Genomic DNA, 13,558 nt, shown 5'->3' with positions numbered 1-13,558 from the left:
TCAGATGTAATACAAGCAGCGATTTCACAAATCTTTTAATGATTTGTGACCCCTTTGTGGACAGCAAAATTGTGAAATCATGCACCCATAACTTCTCACTTAATCTGTATTACTCTCATCACAACAGAGCAAGCCACTCTATCAGTAAATGCTAATCTCCTAATTAACAAGCTAATTAGGCAATTACAGCTTTGCAGAAGGATGCCTAAATGAAATATGACAACACAGTCACTTTCTACAGCACCTGTGGGTCTTTTCAGATGTCACAATGAGAAGCATGATGACAAAGTGTTGTCTCTACACTCATAGGTGCTTATTTCTATGCCTCGCTTAGCTCATTTGTAAAAATATTGTCATTTTATTTAACCTAATGCACAGTGCATGTGAAAACAACTTGTCAAATTACATGTGAATGATTCCTCTTCAAAGAATCTAACCCGCAGCGTTTTGAGGACATTTTAGAATTGAAGTGTACAGAAAACAATGGTTATAGCTCTACCCCTCGGTTGTGTAAACATGGTTTTGTGAACTAGTAGCACCACAGTGTCTTACTGTAAGGACCTGTCACATACGGAAATGAATTATGTTGACATATGGCTGAAAACAACAGTGAATAGCGCTGCTATGCAATGCAATGAAGAATCATGCACTGCAACAGAGGAGAGGAGCCGGAGCTGTACCTTTGAGCCCTTCTTGACAGGTATGTAGTGTGACTTGACAGCTCAGTATTTCAATGATAAATGCAGTAGTCCTGGGACTCCCATTCACTAAACTCAAGAGTGTGTTGCTTCGATGCTTCAAGGTCAAATGAATAAGCCGAACCGCACAGACCAGTCTGTTTTTCTCCTCTTTAAGAATTGAAATCTTGTGATAATTGTATAATTCAGTTCAACATGAGTGAGGCTCGCAACTGTTTTTGTGCAAATGCCTGAATGTACAATTAAGAGGCTTTTTTATTAAGGAATTTAAAATATATCAATTCATTGTTTTATATCACATTAACTGCATGAGAAGTACTTAAATGCATCATTTGTTCTTAGACAAGTCAGTTCGTGATTTGCAAAAACTGAAAAGTAGCATGGTGACATTCTCCTCATTGTCTAGGATGACAATGAAACATCGTGAGCAGTTATTTAAGGTAATGGTAATGACTCACTGTATCATGGCTTCAGCTCAACTTCTCTAAGTAGAAGTTGCTTCCTTTCCTCAAGGCAGAGACGTGGCCACTCAGTTCTGACGCATGAAGATGATTCACGTCCAAACACCAGGTTGTCAATGATCCTGTTATATGTGTCCCTTGTCCCCTTCTTTAGTTCCTGTTTTATTTCGAAGTTTAGCGTCCAGTCTTCCTTTGTGTCTCACCTGTGTTTTGCAGCACTTGTGTCAGTTTCCTTGCAACAACAGTGTTTTCCCATTGTCCTTTGCATCTGCGTTGTATGCCCTGTATACCGGTGGTTTCCTTGTGTTCCTGTGGAACCTCTGTAAGTTTCAATAAAATCTTTTTGATCCATCGTATCTGTTTTTCGCGTCTGCATTTTTGGGTCCAGTTACACCAAAACCTGACAGATCCATCTAGTCACTTTTATTGCTAACACTGATGAGAACATGTGATTTTTAGCACGGAATTTTAATGGGCACACAGTTTTACTGAGAAATGTGAGTTGAAGTCTAAAACTGTGTGTAACATCACTGTGAAAACACTATAACACAAAAGCCTCCATGTCAGAGATGTTGTTACTGTTTAGTCAATTTAAACTCAAACCAGTTCCCAGTGGTGAAGGTGATGCTCCTCTTGGTGTCCTGGAAGAATTTTAATTTTGTTGCACAGTGTCGCAAGACATTTTCCAGATGGTTTTTTAACTCATTTCACGATCTTGTGAAATTGTTTAGCTGTCTTCGTGTTTTCACACTGCCAGTGAAGCAAAAAAAAAGAAAGAAAAGAAAAAGAAAAAAGAATGTTGGTTTGTCACAATTATCAGTAAGCTGAATAAACCTGCCAGCAACAATAAGACCTCTGGTACAAGAGAAATGTTTCTTTGTTTTTTTCTCTCCACCAGCTTTCTCAGAATAATATGCTCTTTTGTCAACTTTGTCTGAACTCTGGCCTCCTTTGTCTCATCAGTGCACAATTTCAAAAAGACACTAATGGGAACAAAAAAGTTGAAGGTGTTACAGAAAGTTAGCAGCTAAATTTTCCAGTCATGCTGACAATTGTACAACTCCTCACAAGAAGTTTACACCACTTCCTCTCTCTTTTTAGCTTAATTAAATATAAAAGTTCAGTGATATAAAAGATATTTGAATAAATTGTTCCAAACTACTTAGAAGCCAGACTTTAACACATTTATGGATTTTTCTAATGCCTGGAGTTTTAGAAGTTACATCCATAATGGTTATTTTGGCTGCCAAGGAACACAATATCTTATGTGAGTGAACAGGACTGTATACGATGCAGCAGAATTGTCCTTATTTATGTCCACTTCATTCTATACTCACCATCAAACTCAAATAAAACAAACTCCTTCTGTCAGAAGTTCAGCATCATGACATGCTGTCCTCCCACAACACTCCAGTGTAGTAAAACCTAACTGCACTCTCTGTAATCCTGCACAATTATCATGAAACGCCCAAAATGAAGGCAAACCTCTATTCTCCCTTCCTTTTCTTCACAAATCCACGATCTAGATGCTTATTGTAGAGGTGCACAGTGTATTTGCTGCCTTGCATCCAGCTCAACAACTTGTCTGCTGCCATAGCAACTGCGGAGGAGCACGGAGCAGCGCCGCCTGCTTGTGCAATGGATGTCACTCGTGGCAACGACCAATCAGAAGTTCCCATCCTTTTGTACCAGCAGTGTGAAGATGGAGGGATTGAGTGGGTGGGCTTTCGCCATCATGCATCTGCCAGTAATAGGACAAGCGGATCGTCAGTCTCCGTCACTCTAGCCCGGGATTGGTCGAGCAGCTTGACTTTCCAATAATATAAACATGTCTACTCCTTGCCTGGCTTGAACCGGGGCTTACAGGGGACTGTGCAGTTCTACATCAAACTGTATAAAAACTCTCATTATGTATTTGGCTGTGTGGTTGCAGGGCTAAATCTTTATCACTGCTAGAGAATGCACACAGCTGCACGTGCACGCGTGAGGAAACGAGGATACCCTGCTGCCGCCGCTGCGAGAAAGAGAGAGGGGGACTCTGCCGTGCTTTCATCATTATAATCACCATCCTAAGTACTAGCTCTTAACATTTTGTTTTTCGGTGTTCAGGCGAGAAGTGACAAGAATATAGACCCCTCCTCTGCAGGGCGGAGCGTGCATTTTCATTTCGTATTTTGTATTTTTTTTTTCTATCCCCGTTCCCTGCTCTGACACGTCTGCACTGAGTGAGTGGCATTGGCACACTGTCAATCGCTCACTACCGCTGCCATCAAACAACATAAAACACACACAGGCAGAGGCTGGAGCTCATAAATTTCAGCAGGGCGAGATATTTTTTGCGCATCGCCTTTACACAGCGTTGTATCCTAATTAATTTCTCCTCGCTGTTGCTTTTTTTCTAAAGAGAAATCCCCAACTTTTTGTACATTTCATATTTTTTATAGTCACATTTGGACACCTTGTGCAGTAGATTGTGTGTATATATTTTTTTCTAAATGCTGTCAGTTGTCGCGGGAGTCATTTCTGCACATTTATAGTTGGCAACACCTGCAAGCCTAAGATTTTTCTTTTTTTCTTTCTTTCTTTTTCTGCTTTTTTCTTTTTTTCTTTTGATTTGTTTACACGTTTCCACATTGGATATTTTTGTTGCCGGTGCTTCACGCGGAGGATTTGGACATTTTTGGAGAGGAAATGCGATGGGAATCCCATGAAGAGCGCTGATAAATGAGAGATCACCAAGGAGCGTTTCTGTCTCTACCAGCCGTCAAATCAAAGAGAAAAGACAGATTGGCATGAGGATTCGTGCGGGATACGATGGACCGTCAATTTTGACAGAGAAGTTTTAAGAAGATAAAAAGATTTATGCATTTTTGTACCAACGCAGCCACGCGTTTTGGCACTTTGGACCGCGCGTAAAAAAGCGAGAGGACAGCGAGAACTTGGACACAAGATTTACGCTAAAACATCACTGCTAGTCTTCATTTAAAAAAAAAAAAAGAAGAAGGGGGAAAAAAAAGAATCACCGTGTCTGCCCTGCATCGCTGAAGAAGCCCACAGCCGTGAACCCCTCCAGTCTGCGGCACATGTTGTAGCCCATTTCGTATATGAGTTTTTCAATTTGTGTGGCTCAGTGCACAGACTCTTTAGCGGCTACTATGGACGATCAAGCCCGGATCATGCAGTCGATCGGCGGCGTTAGTCTGGCCGGCCACTCGGTACAAGGAGGCATGGCACTGCCGCCTCCACATGGACACGATGGGACAGACGGGGACGGAAGAAAACAAGACATTGGTGACATTCTCCATCAAATAATGACCATAACTGATCAGAGTCTGGACGAGGCGCAAGCAAAGTTGGTTGATTTATATGTTTTATTAACTTTGCCCCCCCCTCCTCAAAACGCTGAACGCATCATTGCAGAGTTGTGGCCCGCTTAACTTAACTCCCCCATGCATAACAATAGACTGGAGTGGCTTTAATGATAATCTTCCACTGAGGTGTATTTACTGCCTCACAAAGCTTTAACACAGAGAAAGTTGTCACTGAGGGAACAACAGCTTTTTATTTAACCTGCCTGTGTGAGACTGAGAGAGGTCCTGATGTTCTAAAAGTTCATGTGCACACATGTCCTGTAGCAATGTTCATACATCTGCACAACTGTTGGCTAAAAGAAAACAAAAGCCTGTAGGCTAAAAAGCAATAACATTATATCTATAATATAACTTCATTATTGGTCTAATTCAATTAACAGATAATTGTATTTTCTTTTTTCAACTTTGTGCAAATTAACTTGGGAAAGAGCTGTGTGTTGGAACATAGTGAAAACTAAACTTTATATCAGAAATAATCCATTCACTTGTTATTGTGATTGATCAGTGAACTTATTTCAATATTTTATCTTTTCTCATACTGAAACAGGAAACATGGACTGAACTGTCACAGAATGAAACCAGCACTCTTCAGCGTTCTCTGTGAAATCAAAGAAAAGACAGGTAAGATCTTTCTGTAAAAATATCAACTCAAATAGTACAGGAGCCTGGACACAATGGCACATAGATTCTCAACCTCCCAGGGGTCTGATGGCACCCTGCACCCAGATTACAAGGGACCTTTGCCCAAATTAATCAATCACTTTTTTTTTTTGTAATATGTCATTGTGCCACACAGAAACATCCGTGTTGTTGCAGCATAGGTAGATTTATTTTCATTATTTCCTTTTCCCGGGGAAGATGCTCTCGTTTCATCTTCTCCAGCACTGGTTGCTTGGATTTAAGCAGAAAGTTCACCTCCAGCTTCCAGCTTCACTACACTGGCACTGAACAGGATGGGGGAAATCCCGCAGCATATGCTCTACATAGCTGAGATCACACAGAATTCATGCTTTATATCCTCACAACAACCTCAACATATGAAGACAACTATACACTCAGTCAGTGGGCTAACTGTTCTGCAGTTGCAGACAGACGTCTTTCCTCACAAAAGGGGCAAGTTGATGCTGGTAAAATGTGAATAACAGAATCAGCTTGTAGGAAATCATTGCAAAAAAAAAAAAAAAGACATAAAAAGAAATGTTTCTTTTAGTGCAGTTGTAAAAGAAAAGATGCAAAAGCATCAGCTGCAAATTTCTGTAACCAGGATTGAAAACTTTTAGTGTGTGTGTGCACATATACACACAGCTGAAATTAAAACTGTCAATTTTGTGTCTTACATCTTTTTATATACCTTGAACTTCACATTTTATATTTTAAAAAGTCACCTTTGTACAGACACACTGCTGTTTTTACACTTCTTCCACGATGTTTATGCAGCATATAATGAACTGCACCCCCTTTAAATTCTTAAGTGAAGACATAATTGATTTTCAGTGATAACAGCTCTGTACTGACCTTGATGCTCCACATACTTAAACTGCTGTACATCACTATTCATTTTTTCAAGTGATCTGTACAGTACATCTCTCACAGGAGGAGCAGATAAGAGTATGGAGAAAAAAAACAATGCTGTGGGTTGAGTGTAATTCAGCAAACCTGATGCCTTGTCAGATTTGTGACCTTTGTACGGTTTATGAGGAAATTGGCTTTGGGGGAGATCATAAAAGTTTATGAACTTCCCCAACACAGGTGGTGTCCTGTCCACAGGGTCAGTGCAGAGGGTCCACAGTGTGAGCCGAGCTGCTCTGCTGTGTGTGTGTGTGTGTGTGAGATCTCACATCTCACAAGATGCTATAGCTTTTATTTTGTACGCGCTGATTGATTTAACGTGAAAATGTTTTCCAGTACAGCACTGCTGCGTCTGTTGAACCTTAGTAAAAAAAAAAAAAAGAAAGAAAAAAGACTTAATAGTTGATTTTTATTTTCACACCTGAACTTACATTAACATCCACTTATTCTGTTACTCATGACTTTAATCACATGTTTTAGCAGTTTGTTTCTTGTGGACACTTGAGTGTTACTACTCTGACCTGAGCTTGAATAGAAGTGGCACAAAAAAGTAAATGAGAATCACCAAAAAAAAAAGAAAGAACACTATACGTTCATGTGTGAAAACAGTGTAAGGGAATAAGTGTGTGAGAAAGAGACGAGACAGAATGGAGAGGGAGAACAAGCTTGTGTGTGTGTGTGTGTGTGTGCATGGTTAACCTGTGGTTTAGAGTCACAGCCTCCCCCTCTTAGCCATTGACAGAGCTCAGCTGGTCTGGTGGCCTTGTTGACCGGCCTGTTTTTCCAGCACACACTGAGCCTTTCACTGGCTCCTGTCGCACCGTTCACAGCGCTTCCTTGGTCCTTTCATGTGCGTTCAGATGGCACAGGGGCCGCTGTCTTTTAGCCATGGGATCCACCGTTGGATGAAAATGACTTTTAATAATAAATTTGAAAGCCGTCCAAGAATCACTGCTGTAATTACTGCGCACATGTATCATGTTATCTCGACTTATTGTCTGGTGCGCGGATGAATAGTGGGTATAAGGTTTAGCTTCAAAGCCTCAGACGTGTTTATGTTAAAAGTATTATTTTGTGAGCCGAAATCAAAGCGGTGAGAATGATCTTAATCTTGATTTTCTTGGTTTAAGCAGAGATCAAGAAGACGTGCTGCTTCCAGCACTGGAAAGCCATGTTGAAGACTTTTCTGGGTGTTTAGAAGTTTCTGGCAGTCTTCGAACTGTTATTATAGAGCTACAGCATATTTCTGCATTGCTAATGCCCTAGAAGTATTAATTCACTTTGATATGCTAATTAGAGAGCATTATGCAAGAAATGAGATTAAGTGGCAGCATGAAGTCATTTGCCTGTCACTAAATTGAGTGTTTTTAGCAGGAGGGTTTTTTCTCCCAGATTTTCTTGGTTTTGCATTTAGATAAGCTGCATGTGAGATTCGGTGGGATGGAGGTGTTCTTTGTCCTTCAGTGTGTGATGTTTTTTTGTATACATGAAGAGAAACGGCAATTAAAATGTTTTATTCTCTCACGTTCCCGGACAAAGGCTGCGTTCATGCTGTACCTCTTTACCTGAAGACAGCAAGGGAAGACAATGAATGCATTGAGTGAGAATGGCCTGTGATTCAGATGAGTTTTGCAGTTTCTCCTCTGTGCTGGGTTTGTTTTATCCTGCTGGCTACTCCCTCGTCTTGCTCTCATGCTTGGGAGAGAGGCTCACAGCAGCAGCAGCAGCGGGAGCGGCAAGAATAACAAAGGTGAAAGATTACCTCCATATGGTATTTCTGACCAGGAAAAGAGAGGTTCTGTAGCAGGACTCCTCTTTGATGTGAGGTTTAATCAATAGAAAGAGATTACAGAAAACTATTACAGGCTAAATCACGGAGTGCCACAGAGAGGCTTAGCCCTCTCCACAGCTCTCTCAGCTGCATGGCGCTTCTTTTGGCTGCGTATTGACTTGTTGTTTTCCTGACCTTTGACTCATCAGGTTCAGAAACGGGGGGTCTGGAGAGGCAGGGGAGAAGGAGAGAGGGAGAGAGGGAGAGACAGAGGGGGAGTGTGTGGCAGATTCAGGCTGATAAATGCTGCGATCCAGTGTTTAAAGCAGTGGATTAGGGAGGGACTACACTCGCAGTCCGAGCCAATGTCGGTGTCGTGTTGGACATGTTTGATTTGGCTTCTGAAAACCGCTAAACATGCTCTCACGCCTGTTTATCGCTTCGCCTATGTTATATGCAATGTTCAGCTAGGAAGGACTGCGTTAACTAAATACAGATCAGGATGAGCCTGTAATTAACCACATGCAAGGCTGACTAAAAGCATTACCTGGAGTAAATAGAGTTAGGTCTGAGGAGGTAAGCATTTCTGAAATCTACAGGGAACATTAATTTCAATGTTCCCTGACAAAGTTAATGAGCCTTCTCATTCCAATAGGGTTATTATTATTAATACAAAATATTAGTAATAATAATAATAATATTATTATTATTGTTATTATTATTATTTTAGGAGAAAAAATATTTTTAATTTAACTTCATTATTTTACCTTATGGGTCTTCTTTGTGTTGAAAAAGCTCCAGTAAAGGCATGGCAGAGAACAGAAAGCTATTCAGCAGGAGAGACAATTGACTTTGGCTGCTTTTTGTCTCAGAGAGCCCCAGTGATGCGGCTGCAGTGACTAGATAGTGTTGTGCCGAATGGCTCGCGCACAGCTGGGTTCCTGACTGGCTCAATGGCAGGGCCACTAGTGCTTCCTCCTCTAAAGCATGAGGGGGACCGGGGGGAAGATGTGGTTATTATCTAAGTAGCTCCCAAATACCCTCCATTTCCACATCAGCTAAGATGGGAAGAAAGAGAGGCAGACAAAGAAGGAGAGGGGATAAAAAAAAACAAAGAGTGTACATGTCACTTTCATTTGGAAGGGCAAATGCTTTTGTGTGGTGGAGATGGATGCCTGTGCACCGGTGCTGGCTGGTATCAGCGTGCCCGGCTCCTCAAACCTGTTTTTTTTTTTTCCCTCTTTTTTTTTTTTTTTTTTTTGGGGGATGATGATTCAGTGCTGTCCCTCCATCTGCACACACGGGCACCCATCTTGCTCATGTCTCCCTCGCTCCCCCTCCAATCGCTCCAAGCGCTTTCTGCGGGCTCCTGCATGCGCGATCAACAGCTCATAATTGTTTTTTGCACATACGTTATGCAAATGAGTCTTTATGGCAACTGGCATAACAATTAGCATTCTCCAACAATATTTTAGTAGGTTAATTGCAAAATTTCTGAATTGTACATCTGAGTTGTTAATTAGGCATGACAGAGGTGGTGAAATAGTTATCTTCAGGCGGTGGCAGCCAGCAGAGGCTGCTTTGGATGCAAAAAGGAAGGATTGATTGAAATTAGTTTACAGCAGTAGGAACGTGGCTGTTGTTGCCTCTCTTGCCTTTCGCGGCATCTGTTTGTCGCTGAGCGTAAAAATATCAACCCGGAGCAGACAGGGAGAAGCTGTAGTTCAAATGATGACCTGAAACACTGAACAGAGATGTGAATGATACAACTTGTTGTCTTGTCATCATGACTTAGAAAGTACTTAAATAAAATAAAATAAAAACATTACCGCGGCTCTGCTCTTGTCAAAAAGACCTTCGACCTGCAGACACACTCAAACCAAACTTTCAGTTTTGTAGGAGACACACTATGGAGTTGAAATAAAGTTAATTCCATAAACACTTTAATTTTTTCACACATTTTATTTTACTATGTTTGGCACCAGAAAAAAAAACATTTTAAAAAGCTGACAACCTACGTTCATGAGAGACAGAAGTTGTAAAAAAGAAAATGAACCTCCGATGTGTTTACAATTATGAGAAATACAAGTGTGTATCCTGCTTTTTTTTTTTTAAGATTTCTTTCTTCCAACACGAACTTCTGGTCTCCTCGTGGCATGATGTTCATTACCGTGTCACTGGATGGTGGAGGATATGTAGCTGCAAAGAGCCAGTTATTAGTGTAAAAAGGGTTACAGTGAACGACTGGTGCAAAGCAAGTCCTCTCTCAGTAATGACTCTGCTATTTATAGGTTCCTATTTCATTAGCTCTAGTGTTTCAGGGAAGAGTTTTCCTCATGGGACAATAGACACCATGATGTTCATTTACTCTGTACACATTACATGTGGACAACTAAATGACCTATTATTTGGGAGTGCAAGACCACTGAAGACAATTCTGCTTTTGTCACTATTGTTGCTTTAGCTCAAGCAACCAAGTCTTTCTGTACCATTTTAGACATTATTGTTGGCAGTTAATTGTCCATATTTGAAACCATTTTGGAGTGTGTGTGTGTGTGTGTGTGGTGTTACAAATGTACATTTCACTTGTAATATTTTGACACTTTAGCTTGTTGCTCGACATGCACTGCACTGCTGCTGATGCACTGCTGTCACCTTTATTTCCCTTACACACATTTTTATTTTTTCCAAAATCAGGGAGCAAAAAAAAACAAACAAAAAAAACAAAATCTGAGCTCTTTTCTTCATTTGTGAGCTGGAAAATGAAGCCCCCTTCTCCCATTGTTCCATCTGCCATTGTTCCACATGTTTCATACATTAGAATGATATATTGAAGGCAGAAATGGGAAAAAGACTGCAATGCAATGAAATTTTAATCAGCGTCTTCTGCTGCTTTAATAAGGCAAATAATTCTTATTGGCTGCTGTGTTAAGATTTCTGATATTTAATTCATAACAAACCTTGCATTATTCTGCTTTAGCCCTGAGACAAGCTCCACTCTGCTGCCTGCCAAGAGGCAACTGTAGGGAAAAGAGAGAAGTAAAAAGAAGTGCAGACTGAGCATTTTTTTTTATCAGTTGTGGCATTATGCTATGACACTGTTTTGATACTGCCTGTGAATTTAAATATATATTTTAAATCATTTTGAAAAAGTGTGTCGGTGGAGTTAATGCCAGAAAACTGGTCACCTGAAACTGAACCTGAATTCCTTAGTGTGTTTTTTTTTTTTTTTTTTTGGGAGTAGGGGGGGGGGGTATTTTTCTCAGTATGACCGTTTGTTCGCCAAGCAGCATACTATCTCTTTATTTTCTTAAGTCCTTGAAGTTGATTTTTGTGTCTGAAGTAATGGAAAGATGGCGAGGGGCCAGCAGCTAGGTGCTGGCTCATGTTACAGTGAAACGGCGGGCCCTGTTTTCGTCTCTCGGTGAAATGGCTTAATTGGTGTCAGAGCCCCAGGGATAAAGGCCTCTTGCTCTGAAACACAGCCACACAGGCCCTGTCTTCCCTCAAACCAGGAGGAACGGCCGGCGTCTGCTGGTGAATGAGGACTAAGCCGTGGCATAACAATACCAAATGATGTTTGGGATGACAGAAATTAATATGCGCTTGCTCCCAGAAAGCTATGATTAATGACGGCGAGCAGGGGAATGCTGTCCCTCCTTTTTGCTCCTCTTTGATGGGGATTGAAAAGCAAAAAAGAAAAAAGAAAAAAAAAGACTGGTTTCTCCTCTCTTTAGAAAGTGGAGGTCATCCAGAGTACATTACTGCTATTCTTCTCCTCCTTTTTCCTCAAGCAGGAGGCAGGAAAAGGACTGAGCTCTTGTAATGAATTTTGGAATGATTCACTAACACTGTGAGCCAGTGTATTGTCCCATGGCATGTGGCTCAGAGAGACACATACCTGTGTACCTGCGCATACACATCCACCCACTGCTCCTAATTTTACCTGTAGTAATTAACAGTCTGACTCTCACTCTGATAATTACAGATATATATTTTAATAAGGATCATTTGAAGTGATAATTTGGACTAAAAAGAAAGTGCTTCTAATTTTTTTTTATATAATGGAGCTAATAACTGTGATGTGTCTTTTATTTTTTCATATGGAATTTTATACACATCCATTGATTCAGAGGCAAACGTGTGAACAAAATGGTGGTGTGCTGTTGCCATGATAATGATCTGTATCTGTTGTGTCCTAGGAGGAGACACATGAATATTTAATTGTGTCTGCTAGAGAGATCCCCAGACCCTTCTGTTCATATCTTACTTTCTCTAATGTGTTTCCACCCTCCCAGGTACTTCCTCTCTAAGTAATGGAGAATTAAAGTGCACATTAAAATGATATAAATTGCAATGTAAGGGATTTTCTAAGGACATTTGTCTCCGCACAACGCGGGTTGAAAATTCAAATGGCAAGTTTTGACAACGGACATTCTGCTGACACGGTGTATTTGCCTCACGTTGGCTCCTCAAATAAGCATTTCCTCTGTCACCGGTGATTGATATGTATTAAGCATGCACTTTTTACATCACGGTGCTCTGGAAGATGATGTGGGTGCAGGGATATGAGTTTTAAACAGTGAATGAGTTCCCCTCATATTGATCTATTTGTGTTGGCGGAGTGGCAGGTGCTATACGAAGACTGTGTCAGCTTTGATTGTTTGTGTCAGTGATCCGAGCCGACACTGAGCTTCTCGTACTGTTCGTCACTGCACTTGGCTTCTCTTGATGAATGGCAGCACACTGCACAGATCCTCAAAAAGAAAAAAAAGAAAAAATACTTGTGTCTACGCTGTCTCACAGACACAGTGAATCAGCATTGGTCTTCTCTTCACACATTATTTATCACTCATATGTGCAAGATTGTGGGACATCCCTGAACCTACTTGAGGTTTTGTTTTTGCTTTTTTATATAGAATTATGTAAAAAGCTTCCCATGTGAATGTGAACATCAGCTGTTGATGGACAGGAGATGTGTTTCCTCTCCTTTCCTTTCCCTCCTCTAAATATTCAAGATCAGTTCTGAACACGTGTGCGTGCGTGCGTGTGCGTTGGCAGGCCTGTGGCGTGAAGGTGAGGTGCGTGATGCTCTGTAAGTATGCAGAGCACGGTGGGCCTCTTGCGGGTGCTGAAGGAGAGCATGGAGTGGCAGAGTTAATTTATTTAATGACTGAGCGTCTTATATCTCCCCAGCCCTGATTAGAATCCATGCTTGATGAGGGAAGCGATAGAGGGGTGTGCACTGCCCCTAGGCCCTAGCACGTACATTCATGCTTTTCTTTCCCAGTGCCTATTTTCCCTCCCTACCCCCCCACCAGTCCACTGGGTTTTACAAAGACCAAAGAAAGGAAGGAAGAAAAAAAAAACACATTATTTTCACTTTTGTCTGTTACAATATTTTGTGATTATGTCTCTACATGAGATAATTTTGTTGCACATTGACAGGAAATTCAGCTCAGATGCTGATTAAATGCGTGTTTGTGTGTGTGTGTGTGTGTGTGTGTGTGTGTGTGTGTGTGTGTGCGCTCCGTGATAAAGACGAAGTGCCGTGGAGCTCTATGAACGTGGGAAAGCCAAACAGAGTGTGTCACTTTGGCAGCACGGGCTGTCAGCATTGGGGAGCTGCAGTTGTAAAAACCATGACCTTCCTCTTTGCCAGCATGTCTCTTGCAGAGCCAAAGCGCT

The 13,558-nt window shown here is 41.2% G+C and overlaps 1 protein-coding gene across 12 annotated transcripts in view; it reads left to right on the top strand.

Annotated features, from left to right (window-relative positions):
• The first annotated feature begins 3,368 nt into the window (after window positions 1-3,368).
• pbx3b (pre-B-cell leukemia homeobox 3b) overlaps window positions 3,369-13,558 on the top strand; it is a 60,645-nt gene continuing 50,455 nt past the window's right edge. For 6 of the 12 annotated variants that reach the window (XM_085787563.1, XM_085787560.1, XM_085787562.1 and 3 more), the window contains exons 1-2: window positions 3,748-4,511; window positions 5,072-5,151. In XM_085787563.1, the coding sequence (XP_085643689.1) occupies window positions 4,264-4,511; window positions 5,072-5,151 (328 nt within the window). In that variant the 5' untranslated portion in view covers window positions 3,748-4,263. Of the gene's footprint in view, window positions 4,512-5,071; window positions 5,152-7,702; window positions 7,850-13,558 lie in introns of those variants that run through there. The other 6 variants (XM_085787564.1, XM_085787561.1, XM_085787559.1 and 3 more) reach the window with 4 other exon arrangements.

This window comes from Trachurus japonicus, chromosome 9, assembly GCF_045865225.1.
Source record: "Trachurus japonicus isolate A0001 chromosome 9, Traja_1.0".
NCBI classification, from domain to species: domain Eukaryota; kingdom Metazoa; phylum Chordata; class Actinopteri; order Carangiformes; family Carangidae; genus Trachurus; species Trachurus japonicus.
This window is presented reverse-complemented; position numbering and strand designations above follow the sequence as displayed.